Below are 16,032 nucleotides of genomic sequence, written 5' to 3'. Positions count from 1 at the left end.
TTTCTCGGTGGATCTTAAGAATAGCAAAGTCTTGAGCAGTCGCTGTTAGCTAATTACGAGCTCGTCTAAAAATAAGATCGACTATTGAATTACTTTCACAGCTCTCCCATTTCCCTTAGAGATGAAGCCTCTTAGTACACATCTAAGTAGTTATTTTTAATAAATTTTATCTATTCCCACAGTAAGAATATTACGTGCACGGTTATTGCCAACCCGCCACCTACATTCCGCTGGTACAGACGGCAAAACGGCTATGATGAAGAATTGCAGGACACTGAAACGGTAATTGCTTTAAATTTCTGTCTATATTTTATGTCGATAGCTCTGTGGGCACTAATAATTAATAGTAGTAATGAGATTTTTTATTATTTACGTCAGTGGTTATGGACATGACATTAACAATAAAATGATAGCTGCTCATCCCGGCTCCACCAGGGTTAAATACATTATGTTAGTAAGTTTTGGAATATTTAACATTTATACTCCCAAACTAAGCAATTTTGGATTTGTCTCCAAATCCAAAATCATTAAAGTCTATTCAGCACTTCTTGAGTTATAAGTGGTGCAACTAAGAAGACTTTATTTTATTTATATAAACTTATCACTAATATTGAAGCTAATAAAGTGATAATTTTTATAAACTAACTAAATAAAATTATTTTCCAAGGTCTTGACGCCAGAAGACGGCAATAGCTCCGTGTTCGTGCTGAGGACGTTCGACGAGAGTGCGCTGGGAGAATACAAGTGTTCCGCCAATAACAGCAAGGGACACGTCTCCATCATCTACCACGTGTCTCTCGGGAATAAGCCGAATCCGCCTGATTTTGTGAGTCTTTTAGCGAATACTACTTGTACTTAAATATCAAATTGTTAGCTTGTAGAAAAACGTTTGTGTGACTATAAGTAATTACAAAATTTTGCGGAATATAGTGTATGTTCAAACATTACACAGTTACTTACAAAGTTTGAATTTAATAAGTATATTGTAAAAATAAATAGGTACAACGGTTTTGATTAAGTTATTAATTTTAGATTAAGTATTTTAGAAAATAAAGTTTTATTAAGCTTTCAGCTTTATCCTATATGTAACCTTTGGCATATTAATAAAAAATAAACTATGTATATTTCTCTTTCAGATACAATTAGCTGGTACATCGATAAGTGAGCTCACGTTCAACATAACTTGCTCCACTTGTAACATGGCGACAGCGGAAGAGGATATGTCGGAAGACCCCACCAATCTTACTGTCCTTGGTAAATTTGTCAATTCTCAATAGAATTATAGAATTAAAATCAATATTCTCTGTACCAATAATCATAGCAGAAAAAGACATATAACGTTGCTACGTTATATGCTATAACTGCTCTTAAACGAAAGAAAATGGGAAATGCTCTTAATTCTATAATAGGAAATTGAAATATAATTTACCTAAATTATTTACGAAAAGATTTTCAAGGTTTGATAAATGTTTCATACTCTGGTTGGATTTGTATGAAATTTGTAAGAAATATGAGACACGCACTAGATAATAATCTATATTAGCATACAGGATATTTTAAATACAGGTACAACGCCAGCAAAACCATAGGCTTAAGTATATTCTATAAACACACTTAAACATATTTCAGGATATTCTTTCGCGCTCGTACCCGTGCAAGAAGGATTCCTGCCTGACTGGGATGCTGCTAACGAATTTTTGGTAGACATTAAGGAATACAATAGTAAGTGTGTTTTACAAATATATTTAAAATACTTTTAAAAGATATAATGAAAGTATCGAGAATTTAATCACTTTATTACAGGTTTCCGCATTATTTTCTTTTCAAAAGAAAGTTTTTGTGTGAACAATGGGTATTGTCCCTAGTAACAAAGTTCTTTCAATTGAAATTTCCTTATCATGCCTTACATACTCGTATATTATAAAAATAAATACTTTATTATTTTGAGTTATTTTTATCAAAATCTTGTAAACTTTACCTATAATATTTGTCAAAATTAGAGTTTTAAATGTTTAACTGAACTGTTATAGCAAAAACTACGCTTTTAATTCGAAATTTTATGACCTAACAATAACATTACAAAACTACTTATCTTATTAAAAGTTTCATATATCTGTTGTGTTTATATATCTACAGGCTGTAGTTTGTAAGCGTATACTTTTAATATTATTCCTTTTTATTTTTTAATGGATTTTAAAATATTCCACAGGCACACTATTCACTGTGGGCCCGCTAATGAACAGTACCACGTACCACGTGAGGGTGCGCACACGCAACGCCGCGGGATTCTCCGACTGGGTTGAAGTGACCCCCAACCCCACCACCGACCTAGCTTCCCAACTTACTCTTTCATTTATCCTCATTTTAGCCATTTTCTCCGTTTACCCTATCGTTTATTAAAAGAACCACTCTCTTATTTGTTTTCGAATTATTTATTGTAAAAAGACTCCTTTTCCCTGTTAATATTAAATATAGCTAGATAGATTTTTAATTTGAATATTATATTGTCTGTTATGCAATATGTGTAAGTGTTCATTGGTGTAAAAACTTGTTGGTGTTAACTAAATTATTGTCCCCATTTATCACATGTAATCGTAAGCTATCTTCGACTGCAATTATGAATTCCAATATTAATGAATAGTTTATTAGAATAAGGTTTAATGTAATCAACCAGTTCAGGATTTGCGATGCGTCTTCAGGAGTGATTATAACTTAGTGTAGATTTATTTCAGTCGTATTTGTGAATTGCTTAATGCCTATTTAATGTTTTCTTATTCTGAGTTCATCTTAATTAATCTCTATGGTGTAAATGATTATTTGATAGTTTGATACATTTAATATTAATGCAAATGACTAAGATTTCTTTGAGTATACTGTAGAAAAACACTTCTACTAAACAGAAATAACGGTTTGTAATTATTATGACTTATAATGAACAAGCAATGATTGTCAGGTTTGCTAGTACTAACATTTTTGAAATATTGCGTCCAATTACCTATTTCTCACTTTTAATAATTGTTTTATAAGCTCTTTCATTAAACATTTTATAGGAATATTAAATTGAGTCACTTTATAATCTTCAAAATACTGTTTACCTAAAAAGACAATAAGCTTTAGAACTATAGCTATAGTAGGTTTATTTAATTTTATTAATATATTTACGTATACTTACAGATTTGTTCAAACCTACCTAATACCTAACAAAGTTTGGTAATTAATTAGAAACAGTAGAAATTCCTTACATTGTATTAAATACAATCATTCAAATATATCAACGTAAAATATAGAAATAATATCTATCTTTAGATGCTTATTATTTTTTATTTGCTCTGTAAATAATTTCTATACAAATATGTACTATGTTTAATCGAATACTGTATTTATTTATTATAGATATTTAAGACATGTTTGGCTAAGCTGCGGAGAAATTTTATATATAATATATATATTTATAATATTTATTTAGGGATTCCTTAGTTAAATAAAGACGTTAGAATGTTAAGTTGTTTATCTATTACCTTTTACTGGAAATAGACTTATATGACTTGTTTCAATACCAAAGATTGTACTCTTATTATAATTTCTAATTTTAGTGTCCACATGCAAAGAAAACAAATTAAATTATCATCAAACGAGGAGTTAATTAAATTTGGTTGGTATTTGAGTCAAACGTCCGTCAATTTAGCTTACCTATTGGTAGGATTTTCAATTATATTTACTGTTTACTCAGGAAGACTGAATTTCCTATACCCTTTGGATTTTTTCCTCTCTTCCCTTTATTATGGAACTTTTTAAATATATAACGCTCATAGGTATTTACATAATTAATGCTTGTGAAGCACCGTGTTGTATGGAATCCATGACATTGTAATTTTAGTAGCGTTAGGGAAATGTTGTGATCTGTCTTTATGTAAATAAATTACTAGCTTTGTGATCATGGTCCTGTCGCCTGATTTAATTTGTCACTCAACATTGTTTGTTGCAAATGTTACACAGGATGCCGAAATAAAGGTGGTTTATAAAAATAAATGTGTTGTTTTCTTTTATTCTCCATTTTACCTTTACCTTTTATACATAAACTGATTATAGGTTAACCAAACAAGCTTATAATAATAAACATAATATGTTTTTATGGTGTAAATTAAATACTTATTAAATAAATATACATTACATTTATTTCTCTTTTCTTAGAGTTATAAATGAACTCTACCAATTTCATAATAACTACAGTATTCCAACTAGAAATCTGCATAGACATTCTATATTTACAATTCATAGAAAAGAGAAAGAAACATCTCTATATCACAAGATAAACTCAACGCATAAAAATTAAACACACTACTTCACAAAAATATATTCCCTTTACACAAGCCGCACTACAAACATAGAGCCGAACGCTACAACCAGCACTCCTCCCGCGAACAACAACCCATAGAAACGTGCCTCAGTATCATGCGTTGGTGAACGAATGCTAGAAGGAACTGCTGGAGTATCCTCTGGTTCATCATCAGTTACTGCTTTGAGTGGGGACGACCAGGACGACCAGCCCGCTTCGTTGGTCGCGCGCACTCGGATCCAGTAGGCGGTTGTTACTTCTAAATTTGGTAGGGTTATGAGTGCACCTGAAAGTTTGAGTTATATGTATATTGTATTAGACTACAAGCCCGCATAGGACAAAAATATGGGTCAAATGAACCACCAGGGGACATATCTAGAACGATAGCAGAGCAAAAAATAATAAGATTCATCACTATGCCGTCACTTGTAAGCTGTCCAACTGAGTGCAGATGAGAATTGAAAAGTACAGGTAGACTCGGTAAATTTTGGTCATATATTTTTGTACGGCATTCTTAACCATCGATAGATCCATTAAAAATAATAAGAAACCGCTCAGTGCCGTACAAAAATGTGGGTCCACCAAGTCGGAATTTTTATTTAATTTCCGAGAGTTACCGGGGGTAAATTTGGTCATTTGACCATGTACGGCATCTGTGTCATACTATTGCTATACTGCTTTTAATCCATTATTCCGCAACGCCGTACAAAAATCATGGGGACAAGGGGAAAAAATCGAGAGATGCAATCCCCTCTCTTACCCCACTCCAGGGGGTCATTTGACTAAGTACGGCTTCGGTTCCAAAACATTATCTAGCACTCAAAAGTACTATTAAAAGCAATGCCGTCAAAAAATAATTGTTCTTTTAAATGTATACCAATAATCATCTTAATTTCATCGAATTCTTGATATAAAGAGCTGTAAGGTCATTTGACCCTGTACGGGAACTTTTTTTTTAACATGATATTGTAAAATTCAATTGTTGTATAGTATTGCCGTTCAAAAGAAACCGTTCTAAAAAAAGTTATAGAGAAATGCAAAACCAGAAATTTTGTTTAAGTTTAAACATCGTAGATTAATGAAATATAATAGTTTTCTACACTTTATCCGTTGTTTTAAATAGTATTAACATAGATAAATTAGGAAAAAACGATGCCGTACATTTTTGTGCAGACCACATCTTTTAGGCTGATGAAAGCGACGAAAGCTACAATTTTAAGAGTGCTTTATGGCCATTTGATACAGTACGGCATTAACATATTTTTACCCAACTACGGCAAAGCAAAATGAGGGTTATGGTTGTTTACAGGTCATGTATGTATGTTCATCTATTCCCTCGTAACTTCTAAACTACTTATCAGAATTCGACAAATGACATATCATTAGAGGCGTCTGAATTGTTCACTGGATAACCAACGACCAGCTAGCTAAAGGCTATATGGGGTTTCACAAAATCTAATGTGGCGCCCTCTAGCGGACAAAACATACAGAGTAAAAAAATAAAGTTAAGATAAATATGCAGTGTTTGGTATCATTTGAAAGCGCTTTACTTGTACATTTTGAATATGTATATATTACTAGCATTTGCTTGTGACTTTACCTGTATTCATGGACTGATTGCATATAATTCACATCTTTTCGTTCATAGCTTTTTTATTAGTTCATCAATTTAACGGAGTCCATTCCACCTGACTCCGACTTTCCAAGGTGATAATTAACCACCTCGAGCTTCTTAATATTAATGTATATTTATATTTTATTATAAAAATATAAAGCAAATATTTCGTTATATGGATTTTTTCTTTTTCAGATTTTTCCCCTTTGAACCAACGAAAATGTACGGCACATGAAAAAATATTATCTATGCATAAAATACTTTAAAAATAAATTTATTTCGTGTTGTGTCAAATGACCCCCTGGAGTGGGGAAAGAGAGGGGATTACAACTCTCGATTTTTTCCCCTTGTCCCCATGATTTTTGTACGGCGTTGCGGAATAATGGATTAAAAGCAGTATAGCAATAGTATGACACAGATGCCGTACATGGTCAAATGACCAAATTTACCCCCGGTAACTCTCGGAAATTAAATAAAAATTCCGACTTGGTGGACCCACATTTTTGTACGGCACTGAGCGGTTTCTTATTATTTTTAATGGATCTATCGATGGTTAAGAATGCCGTACAAAAATATATGACCAAAATTTACCGAGTCTACCTGTACTTTTCAATTCTCATCTGCACTCAGTTGGACAGCTTACAAGTGACGGCATAGTGATGAATCTTATTATTTTTTGCTCTGCTATCGTTCTAGATATGTCCCATGGTGGTTCATTTGACCCATATTTTTGTCCTATGCGGGCTTGTAGTCTATATGTGTAATATAGTGGTTGGTGTTAATAGTTAATGCAAAAAGTATAAGATGAATTTTAAAAAAATCGTTAAAACACAAAACACATCGCTACCTAAGTAGAAGCCTATATTGCTCTGTAGATATGATGACTGTTGATCTACTTGTTATGATAAGACGATTTTATATTTGTTAAAAAAAATCTTAATAACATCTTTTGAAAAAGTAATGTTTGATAGAACAAGCACATTAAGTAGGTATTACACATTGCTCTAGTACCAAAAAACTAAAATTAGCTCAAGACTGAATAACAGTAGCTTTAACCTAATTCAAATGCAAAATGGTTGGATGAAATTTGAATTAATTTAAAAATACTTGAAAAAGATTTTGCTGGCTTTTGCATGTTATTATCAAACATCAATCCTGCATAGCTTTAACATTGGATGAGTATAGGTACCTGCGTAATAAAATTGTCATTACGAATTCTGTACATTCGTCCATACTAATATTAAAATATAAATAATAAACATAACTCGATAAGTTTGCCACTTCGGGTCCATACCGCTGAATATTCTTGCATGATTATTTATGTGTTTTATCTTTTACGATCTCATAGTGAGATATGCCTTGAAGTGGATAATATAATATGAATCGAAATCATAGATACTATAAATAAACTAATAACAAACCGGTATAAAGTACACACTAAGTAATTAAGCACATTTGCAATTTAAAACTAGTGTCTCTCCGTCAACCTGTATTTTCCCGATAAGGCTTATAAATCTAACACACACGGGGTAGATAAAAGCGCACATGTTGTCGCTATGGAGAATATATTTTTACACTTATACTTAGATTCTTAATTCATAACATTCTTAATTTGTGATAACTATTGATTAAACAAAATACCTCCTATTTCACTCTCTATAGAGTCGAATTCGTCTAAACTTAATTGGACTGATTTGGCCTTCCGCCAATCCAATGAGGCTTTTTTCTTTGCCTTTTCTGCTTTCATGTATTGAATTTCAGCACCTAAAATGATACAAATTTAGCAACATTAAATCGAAAATTATTAGATCGAAAATTTTTAAACACAGAAATGTCTTATTATAACTATAGAGGGCTTCATGTTAAAGTGGTTAATAAATTACTGTCGAAGTACGAGGTGTCCTACGTTCGATCCTATATGAAGACAGAAAAAAGCTCAGAACACCTAAGACTATTTTAAAAACAATTTCGAAAAGGATGGGAAACGCATACCAAACCCTCATAGTATACAGAGAACTACTAAAGTAGCCCGCAACACTAAACTACATACCATTAATTAATTAAAACGGAATTTAATAGGTAAGTAATACCACAGATTTAGCAATTTATTATCTGTGGTATTACTAGTGAAAAATATAGAAAATTTGAACTCAAACGAACTTTATAAGTAAGTTGATCGTATTATACTGATACTGAGCTATTGTTAAATCTAATATAGTCGAGCTGTCTTTAACGAGTAGATAGAAATTACCTGTGAACTTTAATCTTTATTTGCTCAAAATTACACAAGGTTACTAAGTAGGAGCTGAATGGAAATCAAATTTTATCGTATCGAGTTTGTAGGAGTTTGTTATTTAAATAAGACATTTAATTATAATTATAATAAATTTGTAATTATCGTAATCGAAATATCAATATCCTTGTTCGATTTGCATTCAGCTCCTACTATAAGTATACCTTTGTATAATTATCCATTTTACAAAAAAAGGTCCCACTACTATATAAAATCATTTATCTTTTACTTTTTAATTACATTAGATAGCAATAATACAGCCCAATTAATAATAATATAATTGTGATAAATAATTCTTCGAATAAAAAATGCTACAAATGCCACCACATACATACCACCAACTTGATAAAATGCTTCCTCCTCCCAAATAATAGCAATTTGTACTGAATTGTGAGTAAAGTTATTCACAGTCACCTGAAAACAAAGTTCATTTCAATTACCAGTACATTCATTAAATAACTCAGGCCCCGGAATCACAGACACAATAGAAAATCTATTGTGTCGTGGACCGATCGGGCCGTTCGGGGCTCAATGGGTTAAAGGAATACTTTCTTCTCCTTTAGATTAAAGACTTAATTTTTTTTCTATAAAACGTCTGCTAAAATGATACTTATTATAGAGATTATTTGGACTTTGAACGTATTAAATTGTATCCTCATTTTTTTTGTTCAAATTCTTAGACATGACATACATGTAAAAATACACTTAATCTACATAATATTAACTGTTTCTAAGTTTTCTAACCTCAGTAGGCGCATCAGGTTCTTCCAATCTCTGAATCGCAAACACTTTATCCACACTCCCAAACTGATTTGTCGCTCGACATCTAAACCTTTGACCGAATAGAGATTCATTAGCATTTAGAGATATATGCGATTTTGTTTTATCATCTTCCACGTGTATTTCGCTTTGAGGCAATTCCGATAAAACGTCACCGAGTTCTTTGAACCATCTGTATGTTGGTTCAGGAAAAGCATCCACTGAACAGACTAGTTCCACGCTGAAAATATAAAATATTGTATTTTATTGTTTGTCCCACTATACACTTCGAAATTAGAAATTAAAGGCTTTTTAACTGACTTTACGATTTATTTATTAGTAAGTAGTTAATTTCAAAATAAACATTATCAGATTAAAATATTTGTAGTAATTGTAAGAATTAAGAAATCACGGTATAACTTAACAAAAGACAGTCAAATTAGTTTAGTAGTTTTTGTTTGAAAAAGCATTGAATAACTTAAAAACTTTCGAATTTATTACATAAAGTAGGGATAAGAAGAAGAATAAATAATTCAATCTTCCAACCGTGGAAAAAACAAAGTTTAGACAACTTATGTGAAACTAATAATAAAATGGTATGAAACCTGTATAGTTTTTCCTCTATTTAGCAAATGTAATTGGAAATAAATCCTGGAAATAAAAGTTACCAAAAAATATAGAGCAGCGGGGAATATAGGTAGGTCTAGGTAAATGTGAAGTAGATTAATTTCAAACTTTTTTATAGTCGTAAAAAAATCTACTTCCCAATATTATTCAGATACAGTTCGATAAAACAAATCATAAGATTATTAATTACAACACAAATAAAGACGTAATAATTTTAAAGCACCTAATCAAAAAAATATATAAAGACTCTACATATACATCCCAGTTCAGTAATATAGGTACTTCTCGTTTAGGATAATGTAAGCCTTTACAGAAATGAGAAACTTAATTATTCCACTTTCTGTAAAGGATTAGGTACGAGAGGAACATACTTTTCGTTGTCTTTGACGAATACCACGCTCGTGTCATTGCCGTTTGTGAAGATAGGGGCGTCTGAAACAAAAGTTTTGAATTTGCACTACTTATGTCTTTAAAACAGTGCTGAAATTTCAAATGTTATTTTCATGGAAAAATTATTAACATAGTGGAAATATGAATTTTAATCATTTAACTACTTAAAATTAAATACATATTTTCGAAAACATAATTACATTATTAAAGTATGAATTCACAAAATTTATTGACAAACTATCCGTTTGCAAATTCAATGGATAATATGTTATTACCGTGAACCCAATTAGTTTATATCATTAGTGGGCTTATAATTAGGTTTTATAATATAATTAAACAATATGAATATGCACGCTGATTAAATTTAACACGTATCACACTCAACTCACACATACACACACCAAACATAAAGAGAAATTGATTATTGCGCCATCTATATTTTAATACATACACTAGAATACCTGCACAGTACATGCATTATATTAATGGTTTGAAGGTAGGCATGTAGATGGCAATGTATTCAAACTGTTGTTTTTTATACTATAATATTTCTATTTTTATTTATATCGATTTATAATGAAAAGTAAATAATAATTATTGTTCTTTATAATATATATAGAGCTTACTGTGGGACTAGGTCGATTTGTGTAATAATGTCCTATAATATTTATTTATTACTAGCGGTCCGCCCCGGCTTCGCCCGTGGTACATATTTACGTTTTCTCTACATAAAAACCATCCTCGTACTTCAAGGAATATAATAAAAAAAGAATTATCGAAATCGGTTCAGCCGTTCTCGAGTTATGCGCTTACCAACACATTTTGCGATTCATTTTTATATACAGGGTGTAATCGTTAAGTGTGCACAGGCGATTATTCCGTAACTATTACAGATATCAAAAAACTTTAAACTGATATCGAAAGTACTTAACCTAATGAGTAAAATGGCCATAATAAATTTTAAAAAATAATACGAGAAATATCTAAAAAATTAACTTTAAACCCTCCCATACATTTAGTATGAGATATGAATATCCCATGTACATGGGTTGATCCAAAAGTAATGATAATCAATATTAAACAAGGTTAACATTACAGTTAAAATAATTATGTATTTCTCTAGATAGTCTTCTAACTAGATAATATACTTCGATATTTTTTTTCCTTAACTTAGAAAAAAAAAACTTTGACTTCATCTACAAAAACCCCTCAAAATCGGCCATCACTTCGCTGTCGTCTTAAAATTTCTTGAATCGACGGTGTTTCTTGTGCCAAGGTAAGAGATAGAATTAACTAGGAGCTAGATCTTACAAACAGGGTGGGTGTTCAAGCATTTTCAATGCCGATTTTTGATTGGCAGCCATCGCAACTGACGCTTTGTGATCTGGTGCGTTGTCTTGGTGAACCAACATTCAAGACCGAAGTTTGCCATGTCTCTTTTTCTTACTAACCTACCCGCAATCTTTTAATTTGGTCTGTGTAGTAAGAGCCCTGTGTAGTAGTGGCTACCTTCTTAAAATATTCCACATTTCTTCAGCGTCCCAAAAAACTACGGCTTTAATCTATCCCACTAATTTTCACTTTGAAAATCTTCACCGTCACTTTGGAAGCTCGCATCCAGGCCATTGATTGTTTCTTGGTTTCAGCATAAACATGGTGAACCCAGGTAACGCCCATGGTCACAAATCGTGACAAAAAATTATCCTGATCTCATTAAAAATTTAGAAATTCACCCTCTAAATGTCGAATCGTTGTTTCTTCTTTTCGTCGGGAAACATTCTGGCTCGCACTGTTCACATTAAAATTAATGTTAATACTTGGAAACGTGGCCTGTAGATATAATTTTTTTGTGATAACTTAGTGATTACATGAGCAAGCATAAAACATTTATTTTATATTTTTATGTGCACAGGAAATACCCAATTATCATTACTTTTGGATCAACCTATACATTTAATATGAAAGATTTTAGCTTTTTTTTGTTTTTTTGGTTTTCTGCTTTAATTACTTCGCAAATTTGGAGGGAAGTTCATTTAGAAACTGTAAATAGACCTCCTCATTGTATTGCACAATAAGGACGTCACTTCGAAAATCTACTATGAATACAAAATATATGGGAAATAAATTGTATGGGAGCGTTTAATGTAACATTTTTGGTTATTTCTCGTTTTATTTTTAAAAATTTATTATGGCCATTTTACTCATTAGGTAAAGTACTTTCGATATCAGTTTAAAGTTTTTTGATATCTGCAATAGTTACGGAATAATCGCTTGTGCACACTTAACGATTACACCCTGTATAAAGATTTATTTATATTCACGGCTAACACATGCACTAATTACTAGGATGTATAATAAATAATTAATATTACGCTATGTAACTATGTTACATTTTTAATAGTAAGAAAAGTTAATACTTAATAGTTAATTAATAGGTACGTACAATTAATATTTAATGTAATATTAATGGTATTGCTCGCAGAACACTCTTCGTCATGAGGACTTGATTGTATAGCTTCACAACCATAGATCCCACTGTCTTCTCTTTCTAATGATCTAATAGTCAGAAGACCTTCAAACCCTTGGCTATTGTATTTCGTTGATATCATGAACTTCGTTGTGTCGTCTGAAACAATTAATTACTTTACTTAATTTATAAATAATTACGACGCACGAATTTTTAAACATCCAAAAATTTTTAAATTTATGAGGTCTTTACATAGAAAAAAAAACGTATTCCTAAAATGTCTTTATTCTTCCTCTAATAAATTAAACCGTCGAAGTGAAGTAATTCTAAAGGAAATATATATATTTTTTAATTAGGTATTTATAATTTATAATAGAGTCGTAAATTATTCAAACCCCTACAACCACCTTTTTTGCCGAAGATCAACTACTGATACCTAAAATACATACAGCATCTCACCTAAATAGATTGGAGTTGACCATATGAATGCTATTAAAATTACCTACATTTACTTACCTACAATAACCTCTCCATTTCGGTACCATACCAGTGTGGGCTCTGGTTGCCCATGAGCCTGACAGGTCAACGTGATTGACCGCCCAAGATCCACCGTCACCTCAGTTGGAGTGTCCACAAACTCTACTGGATCTATAAACAATTTAAATTAATTATTTTATTATGACCCACCCACACTCACGTATGCACACACACACATGCACACACTAACTCTCTCACTCATACTTTAGGTACATACCTAGATAAATAGTACCCCGTCTTGCTTTAACACGTTTTACAGATTTAAATTACATATTTAAATTCCATCAAGGTTTAAAAGCTTACCAGAAAAAGTGGTAGTAAAAAAGGCCAGTGGTAGTACATAACTATTTAAGTATTTAGTGATCTGTGATCATAGCATCCATGTTCATAGGACATTAATTAAATAAGATCTATCCTTTCCATAAAAAAGCTTTTCAAATTTTATTCACCTCTGAATTTTAAACACACATGCGAGAGCTTTTTTATTATTAATTTTTCTATCCTTTATTATTTAAATTAATGTATGCGTAGTTCAACTTGAACGTACTTGAACTTAATTTTATTATTTTTATTTTATAATATTTTTTAGTTACCTACATTAGTGTTATTAATATAATAAAAAATATAATATAAAAATATAATAAAAATATAATACAATATAATTATAAAAATATATATAATAATTTGTAGTAGATTTTAAACAATGGTGGTGTTAAATGTATAAACCTTCGTTTGTCACATGGAGAATTAATGTGGTTCAGATTTTTTTATTTTTTATTCCCAGACAAACAATAACTGCATTAACATTTTAGACTACAGGCCGGTATTTAAAAAAAAATATGGGTAATTTGAACCACCAGGTGACCTATCTAGAACAATATAAGAACAATATAAGAGCATAAAATAATAAGATTCAGCACTATGCCGTCACTTGTAAGCTGTCCAACTGAGTGCAGATGAGAATTCGAAAGTACAGGTAGACTCGGTAAATTTTGGTCATATATTTTTGTAAGGCATTCTTAACCACCGATAGATCCTTTAAAAATAATAAGAAAACGCACAGTGCCGTAAAAAAATTGACTGGATACCTATTCCTACCAGCTACCTACATATTATCTTGCAATTGCATGTTTAGCAGTCTGGCAATATTTATGAAAATGATTAAGTACTTATACTAATTATCACTCATCTCAAAATATGGTACATGAAAATTGAAAACCACGTCTCATTAATATTGTTAGCTTTTGGTTGTGAAAAATATGAAACATGTGAATAAATTTTCATTAATTTGGTCAATCTCAAAATCTTTAATAAGCTGAATTTCCTATATCAGGCTATATGGGGTGCGTCTATTTACTCTTTATATCTCTCTCTCTTTATATCTCTCTTTATATATTTATATATATTTTTTTTTATATCAGGTCGTTTTACGATGTCAGTATCAAATACACTATTGCGTTTTCATGAATACTTACTTACCTAGAACACAAAGCGAAACCTCTTTACTCCTCCGTTCAGTCCGGCACTGCCACACGCCACTATCCTCCACACTAAGGTGGCTGAAGACCAGCACAGCAGCAGGAATACGAGCTCTGTACGAAGGGACAAAATGTTCCTGAACAAACACTCTGTCCGTCGCGACTCGAGGCACCACGCTTCCAGAAGGATCCACCCACTCCACCTGTCAAATATTTATTATCTGTATTATTTGTATACATTTTTTATCTGTATTATTTAAATACATTTTTTAAATACATTTATTTTTATCTGTAGGTATTATTTAGTGCGCTGCGGAGCATATAAATTTATTCGTTTTGTTACTTTTTGCATAAGGAGATATTGTTACGTAACATTCTAAGTGTTATTTTAAATAAATATAAAAGCTGCTGATTCATATTAGTAAGAAATTTTTACATGTAGGTACTTAGACAATTAGGTGAATAATAATTAATAATTATCCTTCTTCCCCATCCCTTAACCCCCTTTAATCTATTTTAGGAGACAAATATAATAAAGTTCACTTACCTTATCGTTTTTATCACCGCCTTTACAAATTATAGATTTACGAATACCCGCATTGAAATAATTTTTATCTACACCATAATCTATGGGCTCAATAGACAATGTGTTGAATCCTTTATAAGTTGTCTTAAGTCCGATTACTAAAAAGTTTAGTATTTATTAATTTTAAAGTAAATTTTAATCAATCATAATGATACCGAAATATTTACAATTACAAACAGTTAAGTACCTTTATGACCAACACATAGAAAAATGAATGCAAAAACTGTCTTCATTTTTTCGTTTTTATTTTTTTACACACACTTCATATTAGGATAAACTGTCGAAATGTAATGCTGGCAATGTGGGACAGGAGTTTCCGACGTGAAAATGTATTAATTGTAACAATTAGCACTAATTATTATGTGTTGTGCAAATGTAGCTGATCCTCATTCAGGAAATGACACATATGTGAAATTAAAAAGGTCACGATTATGTGCGGATCTAGTGGAAGCATTATTGAGTAAGTACTTCAATTAAATGAAGATTCAATATGAATGAAATTTTGGATGCCATATTATCACGTGTAGATCAGGACATTTCGCATTGATATCTTAAATAACACATTGAATCAGAAGATTTTTCTATTAACACTTCCTATTTCCAATTCCCATATTTTATGTTCTTAGTCTTCTACTATGTATTACTGTATACCTAAAACATTATTTTTTAATATTTCGTTGAGTTCCGTTAAATTTATTAAGGTTGATAGTTAGTAGGTAATCACTTGAAATACAGCCGTTCAGAAAGTTAAGCTAATTTATACAAAACCGCTCAACATTTCATGCGTAAAAACGTGACAGACAAACCGACAGTGTCATTATCTCATTAACAATATTAGTAAAGATTTGTCGGAATTAGTTATTATGACATGGGTGTTTGAACTCGACACTAATATCTTGTTAACTGCAATGTTTAACACGTACTTCATCCTTGACTTACTTCCT

General features: G+C 31.3%; 2 protein-coding genes across 2 annotated transcripts in view; one reads left to right on the top strand and one right to left on the bottom strand.

The window, feature by feature from the left end:
• LOC149909065 (limbic system-associated membrane protein-like) overlaps nt 1-4,029 on the top strand; it is a 116,814-nt gene extending 112,785 nt beyond the window's left edge. Inside the window, exons 7-11 of the mRNA XM_090120671.1 lie at nt 183-282; nt 668-826; nt 1,137-1,254; nt 1,630-1,722; nt 2,210-4,029. Of these exons, the coding sequence (XP_089976797.1) occupies nt 183-282; nt 668-826; nt 1,137-1,254; nt 1,630-1,722; nt 2,210-2,400 (661 nt within the window). The 3' untranslated portion in view covers nt 2,401-4,029. The remainder of the gene's footprint in view (nt 1-182; nt 283-667; nt 827-1,136; nt 1,255-1,629; nt 1,723-2,209) is intronic.
• A 204-nt stretch (nt 4,030-4,233) lies between these two features.
• On the bottom strand, nt 4,234-15,363 carry LOC149909064 (limbic system-associated membrane protein-like). The gene is made up of 10 exons (XM_090120667.1): nt 15,276-15,363; nt 15,050-15,186; nt 14,504-14,705; nt 13,004-13,135; nt 12,464-12,646; nt 10,002-10,062; nt 8,989-9,244; nt 8,580-8,658; nt 7,593-7,715; nt 4,234-4,622 (listed from the first exon to the last, which is right to left on the bottom strand). The coding sequence occupies exons 1-10, from the start codon at nt 15,319-15,321 to the stop codon at nt 4,363-4,365; spliced, it is 1,479 nt and encodes a 492-aa protein (XP_089976793.1). The 5' UTR covers nt 15,322-15,363; the 3' UTR covers nt 4,234-4,362.
• Nucleotides 15,364-16,032: the final 669 nt, after the last annotated feature.

This window comes from Colias eurytheme, chromosome 4, assembly GCF_061535395.1.
Source record: "Colias eurytheme isolate Ceu_HAF_F1 chromosome 4, ilColEury1 Martin Lab GWU primary, whole genome shotgun sequence".
Classification (NCBI taxonomy): domain Eukaryota; kingdom Metazoa; phylum Arthropoda; class Insecta; order Lepidoptera; family Pieridae; genus Colias; species Colias eurytheme.
This window is presented reverse-complemented; position numbering and strand designations above follow the sequence as displayed.

Coding starts and splice junctions, on each gene's coding strand:
- LOC149909064 (XM_090120667.1), bottom strand. CDS start 15,321: ATGAAGACAGTTTTTGCATTCATTTTTCTATGTGTTGGTCATAAAG. Junction 14,706..15,049: donor GCGGTGATAAAAACGATAAG/GTAAGTGAACTT, acceptor AATATTTGACAG/GTGGAGTGGGTGGATCCTTC. Junction 4,623..7,592: donor TATAGAGAGTGAAATAGGAG/GTATTTTGTTTA, acceptor TCAAACTTTCAG/GTGCACTCATAACCCTACCA.